The following is a 17,357-nucleotide window of genomic DNA, read 5'->3' on the forward strand; positions in this document are numbered from 1 at the left end:
CCCTGTTTTAGTTTGAATACCGAGGCAAAACAGCACTTTGCTTGGCTTTTTTCTTCCATGGGTAAAAAGGAAATCATCAGTTCAGTTGCAGCCTGGCAATTACCCTTGGGGGAGTTTAACCCTTTGGATAAAGTTCTGCCTCAGAGCTTAGCGGTGGCAAAGAAACGTCTGTGGGAGGTTAACGCTGGGGTTATCTGATTGAACCCCACCGGACTGTATTAGACTAGAGGTGAGCATCCCGCGGCGGGGAGGTGGCCAGGCTTGCCGCTGCCTCCCCGGCCGTTTCCCGGGCAGGGAAAGGCACTGACACAGCACGATCAATACTCATCAGGAGGCCGCCGCGCGGGGCTGCAGGGCCATCTCCCATCTCCCCGCGCAGGATGCGGGCGCAGGAGGTGGCTGGCAGCTCTTTGCCCACCTCCCCTCTGCTCCCCAGGGACCGGCCGAGGCGAGCGGCGGGCAAGCCGGGGCCGTGCCCGTGCCCGCGCCCGTGCCCGCGCCCGGTGGGGTTGTGCCCAGGGGCTCTGCAGAAGCCATCGCGGTGGCGGGGGTGTAACGGAGAGCAGGAGCCGGCCCTGAACTGTGGAGATCTGATCTGAGCAGTAAAAAAATCCAATTATCTGCCTGGCTGAGATCCCATTTGTTTACATCTTAAAAATATAAGGAGTAAGGGAGCTGCGAGCGCATTGTTTAAGCAGCTCGGGTTCGGCTAGCGAAGGGCAGGTGTATTTGCCTGCGTGGCTCGTGATGTTTAACGATGCTAATGTGATTGCGAGAGAGGTGCCTCGCCTGAGCCATGCTGCTCCTCGCCAGAGAATCTGCAGGCATCCTGAAAACCCCCCAAATCTATTCATCTTTCCTCGTTCACACCTAAGATAAAGGCAAGCGGTGCTCCCGCCTGCCGCAGCAGGGCTTGCTCCCAGGCTGTATTGTTTGGGAAATGCTGCTGCTGCCGATTCCCCAAGACCTGCCCATCCTTTAGAGAAGTGTCAGCCGCGGAAACATGTCGTGTGGCTGCTGCATTACGGTCTGGTTCACTGCGGGGAGGATAAATGCGTTGTAACACGGGTTGCCTGCCTATTATGAACAGCAGCTCCGTGTAGGACAGCGTTTCCCCTCGCTTTCTACCTTTGTCTTGTATCTTAAGTACAAGGGGTGCCGGGAACGCTGTGCAGACATCTAAGAACAAAAAATATTTTCTGTAACGTACTGTGGCATCATTTTCATCCTTTGCCTTTATGAAGATGTTGTAGCTCTTCTATCTTTGGTAAGTGAATCTCCTCAAATCCAGCACTTTAATTAATCTATTTGTACTTTTCCTGTGTTGTCTGCCTGCCTCCCTCGCTCATCTACGTGCACACAAATGAACTGTAGATTTGTAGTGCTTTCTTAACTTAAAATTCTTTGATGTCGCCTGGAATCAAAGTCAGTGGCTTCAACAGGGACATCTTTATTTAAAAGGTAATGTTTGAAGGTTTACCAATTTATATGTATTTCAGAGCTCCCCCCTCGCGTGCTTTTGCAAAGCATCAGATGGTAGGTGGTCTGCTTGGTTTCCGTGGAGACGCGAAAGGGCTTTTCAAAGTAAAGAAAATCTCCGGCTCTTTGGGGCTTTGAAGCACAGGCCGCGTCTTCCACCGACGGTTCACACCAAATCAGCCAGCGAGAAAGTTTGGGGCCGCGGGTGCAGGTGGATCCCCCCCGATGGGTGCAGATTCCCCATGCCAAGGCTGGGTGTGGAAGGAGGCACGGGGCGGGTGGCCCCAGGGACGCCCCGATGGCCGTGCCACCCGGGGCAGCGCGTCTCAAGCCGCCCCTGCGGCTCACCGCAGCCGGGTGTCCTGGGCCATCGCCCCTCGCAGGGCAGCGGGGAGCAGCGGAAGGATGCCGAATGCAGCCAGAGATGAAACTCTTCCATCCCTCCAGCCTAGGGGCTGGGTGCCGTGGGGTGATGGAGCTGCTCAGCCCTTGGGGGAAATCTGGGAGCAGCTCAGCCCTCGGGTCCCCCCAGCAGCGGCTGAGCTTGCACGGGATGTCGAGGAGTTTGACCGCGTATCAGATCTCCTTAAAGCTGTGTTAACTTCGACCCAGAATCACCGGCTTATTTTTAAAAATATGAATGGCGTCGTCATCACGAAAAGAACTTCCCGTTTCTAGGAAGACTTTTGTTTTCAAACTTTAAGCGATTAGGATTTGGCCTATAACCTAAAAAATTCGGGTTTGGATCCTGTGTAACTTCAATATGAGGTAATACGACTTGAGGGAGCCTAGGTATAGAAGCAGCTCATTTAGTGTATATTTTTAAAATTTTCTTTTCAAATCCTGCTTCACCCTCAGCTTCCATAATACCCACAGCAGCCTGGCCCGCAGGCTCACGCCATACCCATGGGCAGAAGCAGCCTGCGAGGCGGTGCAGGCTGGACCCTGTGTTTCGGGGTGCAGAGGTGCCGAGCAGGGGCTGTCCCCCCGCACCCCCCGCCCCAGCTCTCTGTGCTGGGGGAGCGGTCCCAGCCCTGCTGCTGGTGCTGGGGGTGGCAGGGGACCTCCCCGTCCCTGCGGGCGCGGGGCTGAGCGGTGGCAGCCGTGCCACCACCGCAGGTCTCACTGCGGGGTGGCGGGGGCCACCGTGTCCCACCCCGTAAGTCACGGCTGTGTCTCCCCCAGCAGCTCCACGTTCAAGGACTTGGAGGGGAACAGTCTGAAGGACAGCGGCCACGAGGAGAGCGACCAGACAGACAGCGAGCACGACGTGCAGCGGGGCCTCTACTGCGACACGGCCGTCAACGACGTGCTCAACACCAGCGTCCCCTCCATGGGCTCCCAGGGCCCTGAGCAAGGTGAGCCACCACCGTGCGCCCTGGGGGGCTGCCCACCACCCCCCGACCCCCCCACGCCCCATCCGGTGGCCCCGGTGCTGCCTCGGTGGGTGCACAGTAAGGATGCTTAGCGCTTGCTGGGGATAACACTGTACATTGTCAGAGCGCTGGGTAGATAGAAATTAATCTTCACGCCACGCCTGCCAGGTAAGCGAGCAGTTAGGATTATCCTCTATTGCACAGGCAGAAAGCTAAGGCCCTGAGCATCCACCTGACGGCGAGCAAGTGGTGGAGTTGGGATTAGGGCAGGAATTCCCGGCGCCGTGCCCGGGGCCGGTGCCTGCCCGCGCTCCGCTCCGAGTGCAGATGCTGCACCCTTCCTGACGCGCTCCGCTCGCCGGCTCCGGGGCTCGCGCGCAGGCGCCGTCCAGGCAACTTTTCCAAAAGGTCAGCAGAGCATGTAGGCAATTAGCCAGGCATCCCACGAGGGATTAGCTCAGGCCAGTGGGCGAGGGTTTGCATCTTTTCCCCCGAACAGGCGGCGGTGGGGTTATGCATCCCCACGCGCAGGGATGAAGTCCTGCTCCGAAAGCAGACCGGTGTTAGCTAGAGGAAAGAAGTCAGAGGAGTTCAGCTGAGCCCAAGCCGTCGTTTGTACTTGGGCATGAATGTCGCTTTTAATGTCTGACGGATGCAAACAACCTATGCAAACATCCTGTCTTTTTCAATTAAGAAGCCTGAATGCGGTTTGGTGCTCGGGCGCAGGGGAGCCTCAGGGCGCTTGGCTATATCTTGAGATAAGCGGTAGCTGAGGCTCAACTGGAAGCCCCACTGCTAAAAGACTTAAGGATATGAAAACAAAATGCTGTGATTATGAACTGGTCTTCAGCTGTTTAATTCAATTCATGGTAAACATCATTAAAAGCCTTTGTTTTGCTGTCATAAAAGAGTCAAACGGGGGAGAGAGAGTTCTTGCCATCTGCGCCGCCGAATGTTTTTTTTTTTTCTGGGGAGAAGCTGATCGCTGTATTAATTCTCGATAGAGTCTGTTAAATGGCCGTAGTTAACCCTGTAAGACTCCATGAGGAGGGGAACGCGGAGGTCACCTACCCATTCCACGCTGCCAGCCACGCTAATTGGAGAGGGATGGCATCCGCAGCGATAATGTATTTCCAGACAACCCTACTGTGGCCAAAGATGAAAAAAATTAAACATTTATATAACTGTACAGTGGCAGTTTAATTCTCCGCGGACTGGTGCCGTGTCAGAGAATGCAGGCTGATAGCTATCATTTATTATTCTTCTATTACAAAGAAATGCTTTTTCATTTCGATCAGGAGAGGGTTTCCTAAAATGCATTTGCAGTAAGGGATGACTGTAGGAGCAAAAATGTTCATAATTGATTCCCGTCCTGTTGAATGGTCTGAGCAACATCTGTTAATTTTTTGTCACATTTCTTCGGCAAAAAAAACAATCTCAGTGGACTGCAGATAGGGTTTTACAGAGATTACATTTCTGATAAGTCTCCGTGCTGACTCTGTTGTGCACCAGATAACAATGCAAATAAGTTAAAGAGGATGAGTTGGAGGCAGAGCTCGTCAGAGGAGTCAGATGGAAATAAATAGGGTCCAATCCTTTGTAACAAGAACTCCTTCTTGCATGTAAAATACCCCCCCAAAATCAAGAGTATTTCCAGAAGGCAACTTCCAAAGGCAACCCCTGTGTCTGGCTCCCGGTCCTGTGATGGCCGGGGGGTTGGTGCTCTTGGCTCTGGTTTATTTTGGGGAGGAAGCCGGCGTGCCGGCGCTGCGTTGCCATCCAGCTGGACCCGCAGGCAGGCAGGCAGGCAGGCAGGCGTGCCGGGGGGCCAGCCCTCCTGTCCGCCGGGACCCACGCTGCCTCGTGCGGAGGAGCAGGGGGTGCTCGCCTGCGAGGTTATCGGGGTGTTCGTGGAGCAATGAGCAGCGCAGGCGGGGAGGTTAACGGTTACTGTCGCAGAAGCTGAAAAAAAGGTTAAAGAGAGTATTTTCTGAGCTGATTTGTCGAGCAGGGACTGCAGAAAATAATCAGGAAAATCAAGATGCTGAGATGATGGTGATAACAGCGGTTCCCGCATGATTAAAGCGATGGTTTTGGCATGGTAATTTTTACCCGATTTCGCATCAGAGTGGCAGGATGGGGAGGAAACACAACAAGTTCAATGCCAAGGATGCGCAGGACCAGCGGGCTGACCATCGCCCCGAGCGCACAGTCCGCAGCCAAAGGGCAGCCTGGCAGCTCATGTCCCCATGCTTTGCCTTCGCTCGCCATCCCTGCCTGAACCACATCTCATGTAATCCCAGAGAAATGGGGTGGGAGAGTCGCTGGGGTTTGCTTGGCGATGTTAATGATCCTGCCTGGGAGCCCGGCGAGGTGCCCCCACGGCCAGGCTCTGCTGGGCTTGGACCTTGGCTTGTAACACCACGAGTCCTTCATGAGCGGCCAGCTCTCAGACTTCGTCAGATAATTTGGGAGTTTTTATCTGCTCAGTGGGTAATCCTGGATCTGCCAAGGCAAGACGCTGGTTAGCAGAAATCCTTGCAGCTTGGTGGTAGAGGACGATCCCTCTGTGGTGGCACTGGAGGGTTAGCGTGGACCTGTCTGGCCAGCCTTCACCTACTGAGATGCTGGATTTCCTGCAGAAAAAGGTAGGCATGGATGGGTCCGAGCGTCTTTAGTGTCCTTAAAGCAGTGCGTGAGCCTGGCACTGGTGGTGAGTACGTGGCCATGGGAGCCCCAGGGACCTGCTGCAGATGCTCAGGTGGCCTCGGGGCCCTCTACCCCTTCGATGCCCTGGTGCCACTCTTGGATGGGAGTGACACCAGCTGCCCGTCCCCCTGGCAGGAGCCCAGGAACCCTTGGTCTTCCTTTGGGAATGACCTAGATTTCCAGAAAAATGGCAAACTAGCGTGGAGGGGGTCGAGCTTTAGTGGGCAGCAGCAGGCCATCAGAAATACTGCCTGCAGCTCAGCCACGTCGCTTATTTTGGGAGTAGGACTTCTGCCCTGTCCCTCTTTACCTCAGGATCTTAATTATTGATTACAAATTCATCAGCTGAAAAGATTGCTTTAATTGGTCTAATATGTACCCAATTTGGAGTTCATTATCGCCCAGAATTGTTTTTCTTCCCCTGCTAATTGATACCAAATGGGACGCTGAGGAAGGCGGGCACGGGCACCGCTCCACCTTTCGTGATTGCCTCGATGCCGTTTAATTGTTTGTTTATTTGTGGAGGTGTTAAGTGCTGCTAGAAGTTTATATGCACTCCTTTCCTAATGGCGTCCTCAGCTGAACTTCCAAACGTATTTGTTTGAGAAAGGGAGGTTTTCAAGCAGCTGTTGGATCTCGGCGACACTTTGGGTTGGCTGGAGAAGTCTGCTGGAGGATGGGGGCAAATCCTGGGGTCCCCCTTCATATCTTGGCCTATTTCTCTGCAATATGGGGTGGATTTTCTCCACGTCCTGGTGTAACCTTGACTCAAAGTCCAGCACTGGAGGAAACCGTGATTTCCAGCAAGGAGGTGAGGTGCGCAGCGGTGCCGGGCAGGAGACCCACCCCTGGCATTGCCTCTGTGGACAGTTGGGTGATGCTGGCGGCCGCGGGAGCTGTGCTCTCGGGTTGGAAGCTCCTGACACCTCTTCCTCCCAGCAATGTGGGGAAATCTCAGCGTGAAATGTTTTCCAACACTGCAGAGCGTGGCAGTGCTTTTCCCAGGAAATGGCAGCGCGGACGAGATGTTTCGCAGGGTAATTGAAAATTCCATTTTATCAGAAAGCATTTGCTGTCAAAAAGTTTTATCTTTACTTCAACAAAAAGGTTGATTAGATCCCTCAGGACTTGAATTAGCATCTTTGAGGCTAGATACTCTGTTCTGTGATTCAGGTAGTTATTCCTCCCTTGGTTTTGCTCATACTGGGACTTTCTTTTTTTTTAATCCCTTTGCCCTCTTCCAAACATAGCGTTTGGGCAGGTTTGGCTTGTTTTCTTTGTGTGGGTGTATACGGGCACCTAGATCTGCTTAAATGTTTTCTATTACCTTTTTCACCTTGCCTTGAGCTAGAGCCATACTTGTGCTCTGGAAGTCATAGGAGCTCTTGCCAGCATAGAAATCAGAAAGGAACTATTTCAAATATATGTTTTTAACGTGAGAAGCAACAGATTTCAAACTTATCTTAATTCCCAGTGCTGACCAGTATTTTTACCAGCAGTTGTAGAAGGAAAACCATTGGCCCAATGAAGCAGTGATTCGCCGTTCAAGATAAAAATAGAATCCAAAAGAAAATATGAAAATAATAAACACTAATCATAAAAAAGCCAGTGTTAGAAATAGTCACCACAGCCATAAAATAGTGAAAAAGCTTTAAAATCAAAGTGAGAGGGTTTTTAAGCAATGTCAGTAATGTGTCTCTACAGAGAATTGCTTCTAAAAGCATCACTTCCATTTTTCTAGTGCCAGATCAGCAGTAAAGGTTGGTGTGAAATGTCATCTGGATAGACCTGATCCTGCATACATTTCCACATTTGAGTAACTTTGCTCACAGAGGTGGTTTAATTGTGTTTGAGTCTCATAAACTCCAGCGAGACGAAGGGTTCTTTGAATAGAAATGGGTTATATTTAAAAGCTTACGCTAAGCCTTCTTCATGCTATTGCACAGTATAGAAATAGGCTTGGATGTAAAGGAGAGCCGGGCACATGATATTCACTGAAACTTTTCTTGCTGGTTGTATCCCAAATTATTCAGATACATCGTCATTTAGGGGATCAGGTTTTATCTAGAATATTCCAGTTGGTTCTTATGCTCATCTCCACAGTATCTGGGTGCATTTCAATCATGAATTGAGAACATGACTAATGGTATTAACTGGAGGCAAACACAGGTATTAGGAACTGTTGATTTTTTAAGCTGATTTCCAGCAGTCGTTCCACCTGCAACTCCCTTTTACTCTGCAGAAAAGCCTTTCTGTAGAGCTGTATGTACTACATGAAGACCTGAGTGACATATTCTAGGGCTTTGGAGGCTGGAAATACAGCTGCATTTCTCTGGAAGTTTCTCCAAATTAATAAAAATACCTACTTTCTTGTATTCATATATGCAGCACAAGACATAAAGTATAACATTCGTATGTGAGTGACAGCACATCCCTTAAGATGGATAAACGCTGTAAGCTTTCTTTACAGGGCAATGTCAATTATTACAGCTCTTCTGATTTCTGTGTCATTGCATGGATCTCTCAGTAAAGCGGCCTCAGACAGCTCAGTGGTGCTCCTGCAGTGGCCAGCCTGGAGGGAGCAGTCAGCTTCTCGCAGTACTTTGAAACCCAGAGGATTTTTATGACGAGCGGGTAAGCTGGGCTTTGGGACGAGGAGTTGATTGTCTTATGATTCCTACACTTTTAAACAATTACCTATTGAGCGTCTAAGTCAGCTTATGGCTGCCTGGCGTGGTGGTTACCGATGCTTTTGTACACGCTCTCTCCATCCTCCCCAAGCGCCCGCTCCTGCTAACGTTGCCCAGCCGGGCTCGCAGAGGGACGTAATATCTTTTATTAGACCAGTGACTGTAACTGGAAAAAAGCCGTCGAGCACTCAGACTAACAAGCCTCTCTTCAGGTTGACCCTTATTGTTGCCGGGTACGCGGTGCTTAGCTCCATCTTCAGCGGGTGATCTGGGCAGGTAGACTCGGACGCTGGGTCAGGCTGCCCGGCCGATGGGCTCAGCTTCCTTCACTGCCGCGTTGCGTCGCAGCAGAGCAGGACAGCGGTCACTCGAGGAGGTTTAATCCACGCACGGACGCTGTGGCTGGCACGGACAGGTCCCTCGCATTGCTTCTTCCTTGGGTTCGTAGCTCTGTAGCGTTGAGTGCAGCTTGGAGAGGTCCTCCCTGGAAACTGATGGTGGGGCAGGGGTGACACTGAAGTCATATCCACAGCAATAAATGAACGCCAATCCCTTTCTGCAACAGCAGAACTAAATAACAAACAGATGTGTAACCTCCTTTGTTTGCATAAGAAGCGTTATCATATATCCCACATTCCTGGCACTCTTTCTTCAGTTTTCAGGTTCCTTCCATCAAAGATAAATTCTTGCAGTGTCTCCATCACTGAAGTTACCCAGGCCAGGGTCACAGGAGTTATAACCTTTAGATCCTCAAGTCCTTTCCGTCGAAGCACAGAAAACACTCACCAGATGTGAACATTTTGGCAACTTCGAGAGGAAAATTAAAACTTGGATCCGTGCCCCGTTGTGTAGGTTTGTAATGGATGAATGATCAACCCAGAAAGTTGGAGGGTTTCTAGAGTTTTATTGTACTTTTTAATGAGATTTTGTCAAATTTAGTTATTGCTTACCCATATTTTTGCTGGGTGACTGGAGATAGCAATTTATAGGAGATATGAAGAAGTGATCTATTCTGATTAGAGAGTCTCAGCTTCTATTTGTGCTTGCTTTTGTCGACTGCTCCTAAGCTCCAGCCCAAGCAGAAGGTTTGCGGAGAAGATCTTTGGCAGGGTTCAGCTGAAGGACGGGGCGGTGCTAACCCTGGCTCTCCCAAAGCATCCTTTTCCAAAACACCACACAATACTTGGTTTTTCAAATATTTCTAAGATAAATAAACAGTTCAGGCAAGCTTGCAGCTTCCTTTTCCCTTATAAACAAGCCAAAAAAAGGCTCACGTGGGCTTTTTTTTTTTTTCTCTTTTGCCAGTAACCTCTAAGGAAACCATTAACACTTTCTGTCTCACAGCAGTTAAGACTAGCAAAATGGTCAAGGTAATGGCCATCGTATTTAACAGTAGGGAAGGTATATGAATAAAACCTAACCTTCTGCTAACGCAGCAAGCCAGCACTTCCTGATCTCCTCCTGTAATCAATCTACATCGTTAATGACTCTGAAAACAGACTGAACTGCTGGGGCTGGCACCGGGAAACTTGCATTACAAACTAACCATCTCTTATTAACCTTTCGGTGTTTCCTTCACAACACTAATTAGAGCCAAATAAAACTACTGTTTGTGAAACTCTTAAGTTAAAATACAATTTTCAGAGGAAATATGGTAAACTCCAAAGCTCCTGTTTGCTTGGCCTTTCTTTTTAATTATGATGGAGGATGGCTGTTACTTGTTTAACAGAGGCTTACATGATTAATGCTGCAATGTTACTGTAATTAAAACGGCAAAAAAAGACGTGATTGGAGCCCGTATAATTTACAGACATCTCGGCTTTCTGGTGGCAGAGCAGCTCTAAGTGTTGCAAAGAGGAATCATAAAAATTTATTCTAATTAAAATTGCCAGATTGACTAAACAACAGGTGACTTATGTAACTTGAGCGACTTGCTCTTGGGGTGAGAAATCATCTGAAATCAGTGAATTATACAAAGCTGTCTGTTATTCTACTGAATGGGAAAGTGTGTGCTTACCATGGCAACCTGCATCAATTTTGCAGCCACTGGAAAATACAGAGCCCTTTATTAAAGGAATAATCACCGCAAACAGCGCGCTGACCCTCGGCTCCGTGGGCACGGGGTGCGCGGCACGGCGAGTTTCAGAGCAGCCTTCTGGGCACGGGCGGTTGCCGTCAGGTTAAATCCCCTCCTGCTGTATCGAAACCTGCACCCGGCAGCTCGGGGCGATTCGGGTACGGCGCTGGACCAGCGTCTCCGAAAGGGTTGGTACAAGTTGGGTGCCTGGTTTTTTTCCCTCCAAAAGTGGTGCGTATAACTTTGTAAGTGCAATAAAGAGAAGTCATTTGGACGTCTCTTAATTACGCTTGCGTGCTGCAGGGCTGTAGGGCAGGGGACTGCATCTCCCCTGGGTGCAGAGGAAGGAGCCCACCCGTCTCTGAAATACGGTGTATATGGATGAGTGTCTGAACTGCTCTAGTTCCAGCAGATAACTGCTGAAAGGAGACATACCACTGGGTTTGCACGTAGGTTGTTTTACTAAATGATCTATGTAATAATACATAAGTCAAAACTCTGTAATAATTGGCATCAAACAGCAAAGAGAACTTGCAGCTTTTATCCATCTTAAGCGAAGCGCTGCCACTCAAAACTCGCGAGCGCTATATTTTATTTCTCATACAGCATATATGAATGTAAGAGAGCAGATATTTTTAAATGGGTCACAGAATTATTGAGAAGTTGGGCAGCCTTTCCTCACGGTCGACGCGCAGGTATGCAGTGGGGCGGGCAGGGCTGGCAAGTAGGAGCGCGGGGCTGTGCCAGGCTCTGGCTGGGTTTGCGTTGCCTTTGCTCGGTGATTTCCCTTTCCATCCTGCACTTAACCCCTGTGTCTGTTTGGAAAATAAGTCTTTAGAGCAAGTATATTATACATATATGCTAGCCACAATGTGAATAATCACAGTAAGCATAATATGGCCCCATTTTTGCTGAGTATCTGTAATAGTAATGATCAGCTTCCCCACTCTCAGCATTAGCTCTCTTAGTGTTTTTATTTTGCAGCAGAAACCCTTTTTTGTTGCGTTTTGCTTACCTTATTTTCACCCTTTTTCAAGCGCGGAGAACGACTTGCTTTGTAACCAGCTTCATTAGCTACTCGCGCGTTGTGTTTCGTTGCTGATACCCACAGCTGGCTGCGGGTGACAGCGCGTGGCAGCGGGTGACTGGCGGGCACCACTATGTCGCCTCACCTTCGGGCAGTGACAGTCACACTTGGGGCAGGGAAGCGGAGTCAGGTCGAGACGGCTTGGGCTGGAGGTCTGGGTGTAGTAAATAGGAGGACGTCTGGATATGTGGAATGACTCGCTGTAGTGAAAGTGGAGCTTTATCCTGAAGAAATCCTGGGTTAACGTCAGGCCCTGCAGGAAAAGGAGAAAATTAAACCACCAAAAAAAAAAAAAAGATGAAAAAAGCCCTCTCTGAATTGAAGCAATAGGAAATGAAAATTGCTGAGATATACTGTCATGTGGGTAGTGGTGCTACCAACCTTGTGCTGCAGTAATTACCTCTATGCATGCAATTTGTGCTCGGCTACGACTGATTTCCCACATCATCCGGTGCCCGGGCTATATTCAATCAGTCCCAGCTGGAGAAAACTATCTTGGATCATTTGGTGAGATTTCACCGCAGATGCTACCTCGCGTCTTACGGAAGCACTCGAGAGCTGTACGCCACAAAGCCTCCGTGGCACACGGGTGGAGGCGTGGGGACAGTCACGGGAGGTTCTCGCGGCGGGGGGGGCTGGCTGCAAGGCAGGGGGTGCCACGTCCTGCGGGGTGCTGAGCGCCTGCAGCTGGTGGGGGTTGAAGGCGAGGAGCTTCTGGTCCTTTCTGGGGAGAAGACTCTGCTCCGCTGGGCGCGTGCTGGGGAGAGTAGGTTTTGTGGTTGTTCTTGCACTGTTTTACGTGCAAAATGAAAGAGCGAAGAGCGCGGGTTGGAAATTTTTGCGAGAAGCCCGAGGAAGGTGCGTGTCCGCATCGCTTGCAAATCAGAACAGGTCGGGCACTTGATTTCCTCTGACTGCTTTGGAAGTGTCGGCTTCATTAAAGAGATGAGGCAGGAGAGTAGCTGGTGCGAGTACGGCAGACGGTGCTGCCTCGTCTGCCCGGGCATGTTCTCCAGTCAGCTGGTTTAATAGGCGAACCGCTCCTGATCCAGGCGAGGAGCCTCCGGATTTGCCCTGCGAGAGGAACGGCTTTCTCAATTCAACTAACTGCGCTTCTGGATTTGATACAGCTCAGTGAGAAGTTATAAAGGGACATCTCCCGTTCGGGAAGAGGAATTTGGCTAGAAACCTGAAGTCAAAACCATGCATAGTAGTGATTCAGGAAAGGTCAGAGAGCCAGAAGTGTTTTTGGGAGCGGTAGGTGCGTTAGTGGAGGGTATAAATACCTTTGGGGAGCGTCTGGCACACTCAGGTGGGTCCCTGGGTGGGCTCTATCTATATACTGGACTTCCATTTGGTTTTCCCTCTCTGCGTTTACCGGCCGAGTTATTTGTGCCGCTGACATTGCTGCTCGCCAGCGCGTTTCAACGGGAGCCGTGTCTTCTCGACGCTCCACCCTGCCCGTCCTCGCTGCGTCTCCTACAGCAGGCTCCTGAGAAGCCATCCCGGGGAGCGCAGGGCTGCCGGCTGCCTCGCGGCTCTCGCCGGTTGACTTCCACGTCCTGCATCTGTTCTGACAGGCGGTGCTTTCGCAGCCGCTCGCTGATTAGTTTTGGTCCCTCAGATGCATTGATTTACAGACCTTTCCTCTGCAATACAGCTTTTCTCGATGACAGTCCATGAAGCGCATGATAACTCAGCAGCCTAAATTATTCAGGCAAATTGAATGTGTTTGCCTTGTTCCAAACTTTTGTTTCCTTTCAGTGCTGTCAGGAGAACAGGTAGCCGTGATGCTTGTATCCAACTCATCCCAGTGCCAGCGAGACACAAACAGCTCAAGTATAACCCATGTTTTACCTTGTTCATCACTTAGTTCCACCTTCAGCCATGCTTTTTCTGGGCACTTTTGGGCCTCATAAAAATGTTTAACTTGTATCTAGGGTTGCTCCCCTCTGGTATGCTACCGGGCTCTGGGAAGTCACTTCATCTTGTGGTGGAAACACCCTTGTAAAATCCGAAGAAAATTCTGTATCCGTTCCACCCTTCAGCCCCGTGTTCTTTTGTGGAAGTATATTCACTCATGCAAATATTTTGACCCATTAGTCATCACTGGAGGATCCAGGAACCTCACGTTAATGAAGAGAAGTAATTAAAATGAACAATTCCACCTGCAATTCCCTCATCGCCTGACCTCTGCTTTGTCAGTCTTCCTCCATCATATTGGGTAGATATGTCCAATTAATTCGCTATAAAATCCACGCAAGCCCTTCACCGGGCAGACCTGCCTTGCAGCGGCCAAAGAGCTCTGGCACGTCAGGTGGAGAGGAGATGCTTTGTCCGTGCAAAAATGTCCCCTTGCTTTCTGGAGACTGTTCTGCATCAGGAGCTTCTGCGTATAGCTGAAGACATTGGCTTTCATTCTCCAAACGTGTGTCTGGAGATTTAGGACCTGATTCAAAGCCCGTTGAATCCAGCAGGACTCTTTCAGCTGAGACCATTGGGCTTGAAATAGGTCCCAAGAGAGACGGCATCCTCAGGGGACGTGCTCTGGACTTTGCTTGAGACATCAGTCATCTCAGCCTGTGTTCAGAAGTGGACTCAGGGAGAAGATATCCGCTACTAAGCATCTCCCTGATTCAGCGAACAAGGCACAGCCGCTGCTGGAGGATGGAGGTTTGCCTTGGAAAATTCTAGCTGCAAATGAGATGCATGATTTCAGGAATTAGAATAATTACCCCCTGGAACAGGTTCCCAAGGGATGTGATATATTCTGTATCACTTAGAGTCTCTAAATCACATTTGCATGTTTTTCCTAAAAGCGTGCCTAGTCACTCAAAGTGAAGGGCTTTTGCTTGAGAAGCACAGCGTGACAAAGCTGAGCATCCCGTGGGTTGCAAGGGAGCAGAGAGTCACTGTGGTCCCACGTGGATTAAGCTCCGCAGATCCCTGGAGGAGTGGGTTTTGGCACGTCCTCGAGGAGAAGAGCTCACGACCGGCCCCTTGGCCAGTGCTGGCTGCCGTGCAGGAATGTGCAGAATTGAGCAAGTAACCACGCTGGGGATGATTCAGGAGTGAACTCCCCCAGCCGAAATCTGCCTTCCCTTTCCGAACACACACAGTCCCTTCCTCGCTGAATCAGACGTCCCCAGGGGCTGAGCAATCCTGGCTGTATCAGTGTTTCCAGGACCTTCCCTCCCACCGCTCCCTACATGATGAGAGTGTTTTTGAAGACCTCATTTCCTGGACTTTGCCTTTTATCTCTCCAAACAGCAAGTAAACGAGCAGCCCTTTAGTTTTTAGTTAATGCTTCTGCACCTGGTGAGCTATCAGAGGCTGTTGACGATGACTTTTCTCTTTTCCGTGCTCCTGCCTGCGGGATTTGGGGAGATAATTCATTTGGTCCTGGTGCTTTGTCAACTTTCAGCAGTTGTAATTGCCTAATGATCAGTGCTGATGCTGTTGTTAAGCCTGTTAAAACTTTGTCCTGCTGAACAGCCAGACTGTGGCTGTCTCATCATGTTGTGCCTGCTGTGTCGGCTGGGGCCGCCTTTGATGCTCCCTCCTCGGCCCCGGCTTTGGTTGCTGCTTCCCACCCCACCTCAGCTGCTGCCGGCAACCGCCGAGGGGGATGGATGCAGCAGGGTGCTGCCCACGCTGGGGAACCGTGCCCGGGGGTACAGGTAACTGGAGAATGACCCCACGGAGAGCCAGATGCTTTCCGGAATGAATCCCCTTGTGCCTGCCCCGATGCCCGTGCTGGCCCCGAGAGCCTGGTGCTGGGTGGTGAAGGTGGTCCGTCGCCCCGAGCCCTTGCGGGGTGTCCAGAGATGCTCTCTGGAGGAGGCTGTCACTGGTAGGGTATTGCTATTTAGCAACCTTCATGCCAGTCTTGCTTTTCCATCTCTCGGGTGCCTTTTCCACCTTTGTTACCATTTTTTTGGAGCTCTAATTGGCTGCATTTCGTGCTATCGCCTTCTTTGCTATGCATCCGAGGTGCCCAACTGGCTGGTGCCGTCTCTCGAAGTTCCCGTCGCTCATCCTCGCCTCTTCCAAGGCTGTTTCTTACTTAATGGCACACACTGAACATTAGTGCATTACCATCCCTTTTCCAAGAACAGTCTCCATCCACTCTTCTCTCGTCCCCCAGTGCCTCATCCAATTTAATTAATTATACTTAGTATATTACGCATCCTGTCAAAGTTTTTCCTTTCCGAGGTTTAATGGTTTTTTAATTCTAATGCATGCTGCATGTGTAAGTGTTTTAGAAATGAGGCGAGCGTGCAGTGGCAAAGAGGCAGCATTACATCTGTGTGCCGCAGACAGCCAGGGTGGATCCCTGTAGAGAGGCTCCAGCAGCATTACTGCAGGACCACGCTGCCTGCCTTCCTGTTGCCTCCCCCTTCTTGTGCTCGGGGGGGGGGGGGGGAAATCAGGCTGATTCCCACCGCAGAGGGACACGTTTGGGTTAAACCTATCCGCTTATGGTGCACCTCGTGTTCCTGCCACAGAAGCGGGTGCCCGGCCGGCAGCTTAGCCCCAGCACCGGCCGCATCTTCTCGGCTGCTGCAGCCCTGTGGTGAACTCCAGTGTAATGAACTCAACTCTTCTCCTCGTGCTAACTCTGTCTGAAAGCACCAAATTACATCAGCCATTTCCGCCTTGCTTTATCCCTTCGAAGAAAGGCCGCGTTAAGCATGCAGTAGGGACTAGACTAATCAGGTAACACCGGCTGGGGCTGGTACCTATTGCTCTTTATTTCCCAGTGACAGTTAAAAGGTTCGGTCAGAAAAGTGGTTCAGGAATGACTTTGTGGGGTCTTATACTTACTAGCTTTGGGTATTTCCAGATAAAACCTGCTCAGACTAAGAGGGTTGTGGGTTGGTGGGGTTTTTTTCTTGCCTGTCAGTGTTGCAAAGTGCTTAGGTTTTGAAAATCCAGCTGGGCTCTGTCTGTCTGTCACACCATCACCGGGAGTAACGATGCCGTGGTGCAATTTAGCTGACAGCCCTGTGAACCGGGACCGGGAGCCAACACAATCCCGCCTGACCTTGGGGCAGCACTGCAGAAACGCGCCTCGGAGAAATCAGAAATCATCGGAGGCTGCGCAGGCAGAGGTTGGGCCAGAAGTCCGCTGTGCTCGAGCGGCGCTGGAGCAGCCCACCTTGGGGAGCAGGAGCCTCCTGCCCCCCGCCTTGGAGCCACAGCTAGGGAGCGCGTGGCAGGACCCCAGTGTGGCGTCCAGACCCCCCACATCGGACTCGGCATCAGTGCCCGGGCGCCCGTGGCTTGGCATCAGCTTGGCTGGAGCCACGGAGCCGACTGCTTTCCTTGCGGTACTTACATGGGTCATGAAAATACAGTTATTTTCCATTCCCATTGCTCAGCTGTCTCCCTGCGGCTCTTCAGTTTGCAGCCCCAGATAAACTCGAGAGCTTGTTTTCCATCTCGCCCCCATGGCTGCAGGGCCGACGGGATGGGACAGGGTGGGATGGGATGGGACCCCAGCTGCATTGCTGGTCCATGACTCACAGGTAATGGACTTTCCCTAGGCTTATAATGAGGTTTTAGATTTGACTCTTGACCTTACAGTAATTTTATGTGTATATTTATACACTATGATCACTCTCTTAATTAATGAAGGTAAACTTAATTGCCAGAACAAAGTTTTGGCTGAATTAAATGGGCCAGATTCCCAGGCTTTGGCAATGCTGTGACCTCTTCTGGTGGCCATGGGGCCAGCCTAACCCACGGCTGGTGTTCCCCTGGCATCGCTGTTATCCCTCGTCGGCCTGGAGCTGGAGCCTCATTTGAGCCCTCGGTGTAGATCCACGGCCGGGGCAGAGAGGAGCAGGAGCGTCCTTGTGTCGCGGTGAGTCGTGGTGCTGGATCAGACCGTGGGTGCTGTTGGGTGCTGGACAACCTACAGCAGCTTTTGCAGA

At 50.8% G+C, this 17,357-nt stretch overlaps 1 protein-coding gene across 3 annotated transcripts in view; it reads left to right on the forward strand.

The window, feature by feature from the left end:
* Positions 1-17,357, forward strand: part of PCDH19 (protocadherin 19) — a 59,190-nt gene that overhangs the window by 28,822 nt on the left and 13,011 nt on the right. Inside the window, exons 4-5 of one of the 3 annotated variants that reach the window (XM_075513525.1) lie at positions 2,665-2,837; positions 3,387-3,736. In XM_075513525.1, the coding sequence (XP_075369640.1) occupies positions 2,665-2,837; positions 3,387-3,454 (241 nt within the window). In that variant the 3' untranslated portion in view covers positions 3,455-3,736. Of the gene's footprint in view, positions 1-2,664; positions 2,838-3,386; positions 3,737-17,357 lie in introns of those variants that run through there. The other 2 variants (XM_075513522.1, XM_075513523.1) reach the window with 2 other exon arrangements.

This window comes from Mycteria americana, chromosome 10, assembly GCF_035582795.1.
Source record: "Mycteria americana isolate JAX WOST 10 ecotype Jacksonville Zoo and Gardens chromosome 10, USCA_MyAme_1.0, whole genome shotgun sequence".
Taxonomy (NCBI): Eukaryota; Metazoa; Chordata; class Aves; order Ciconiiformes; family Ciconiidae; genus Mycteria; species Mycteria americana.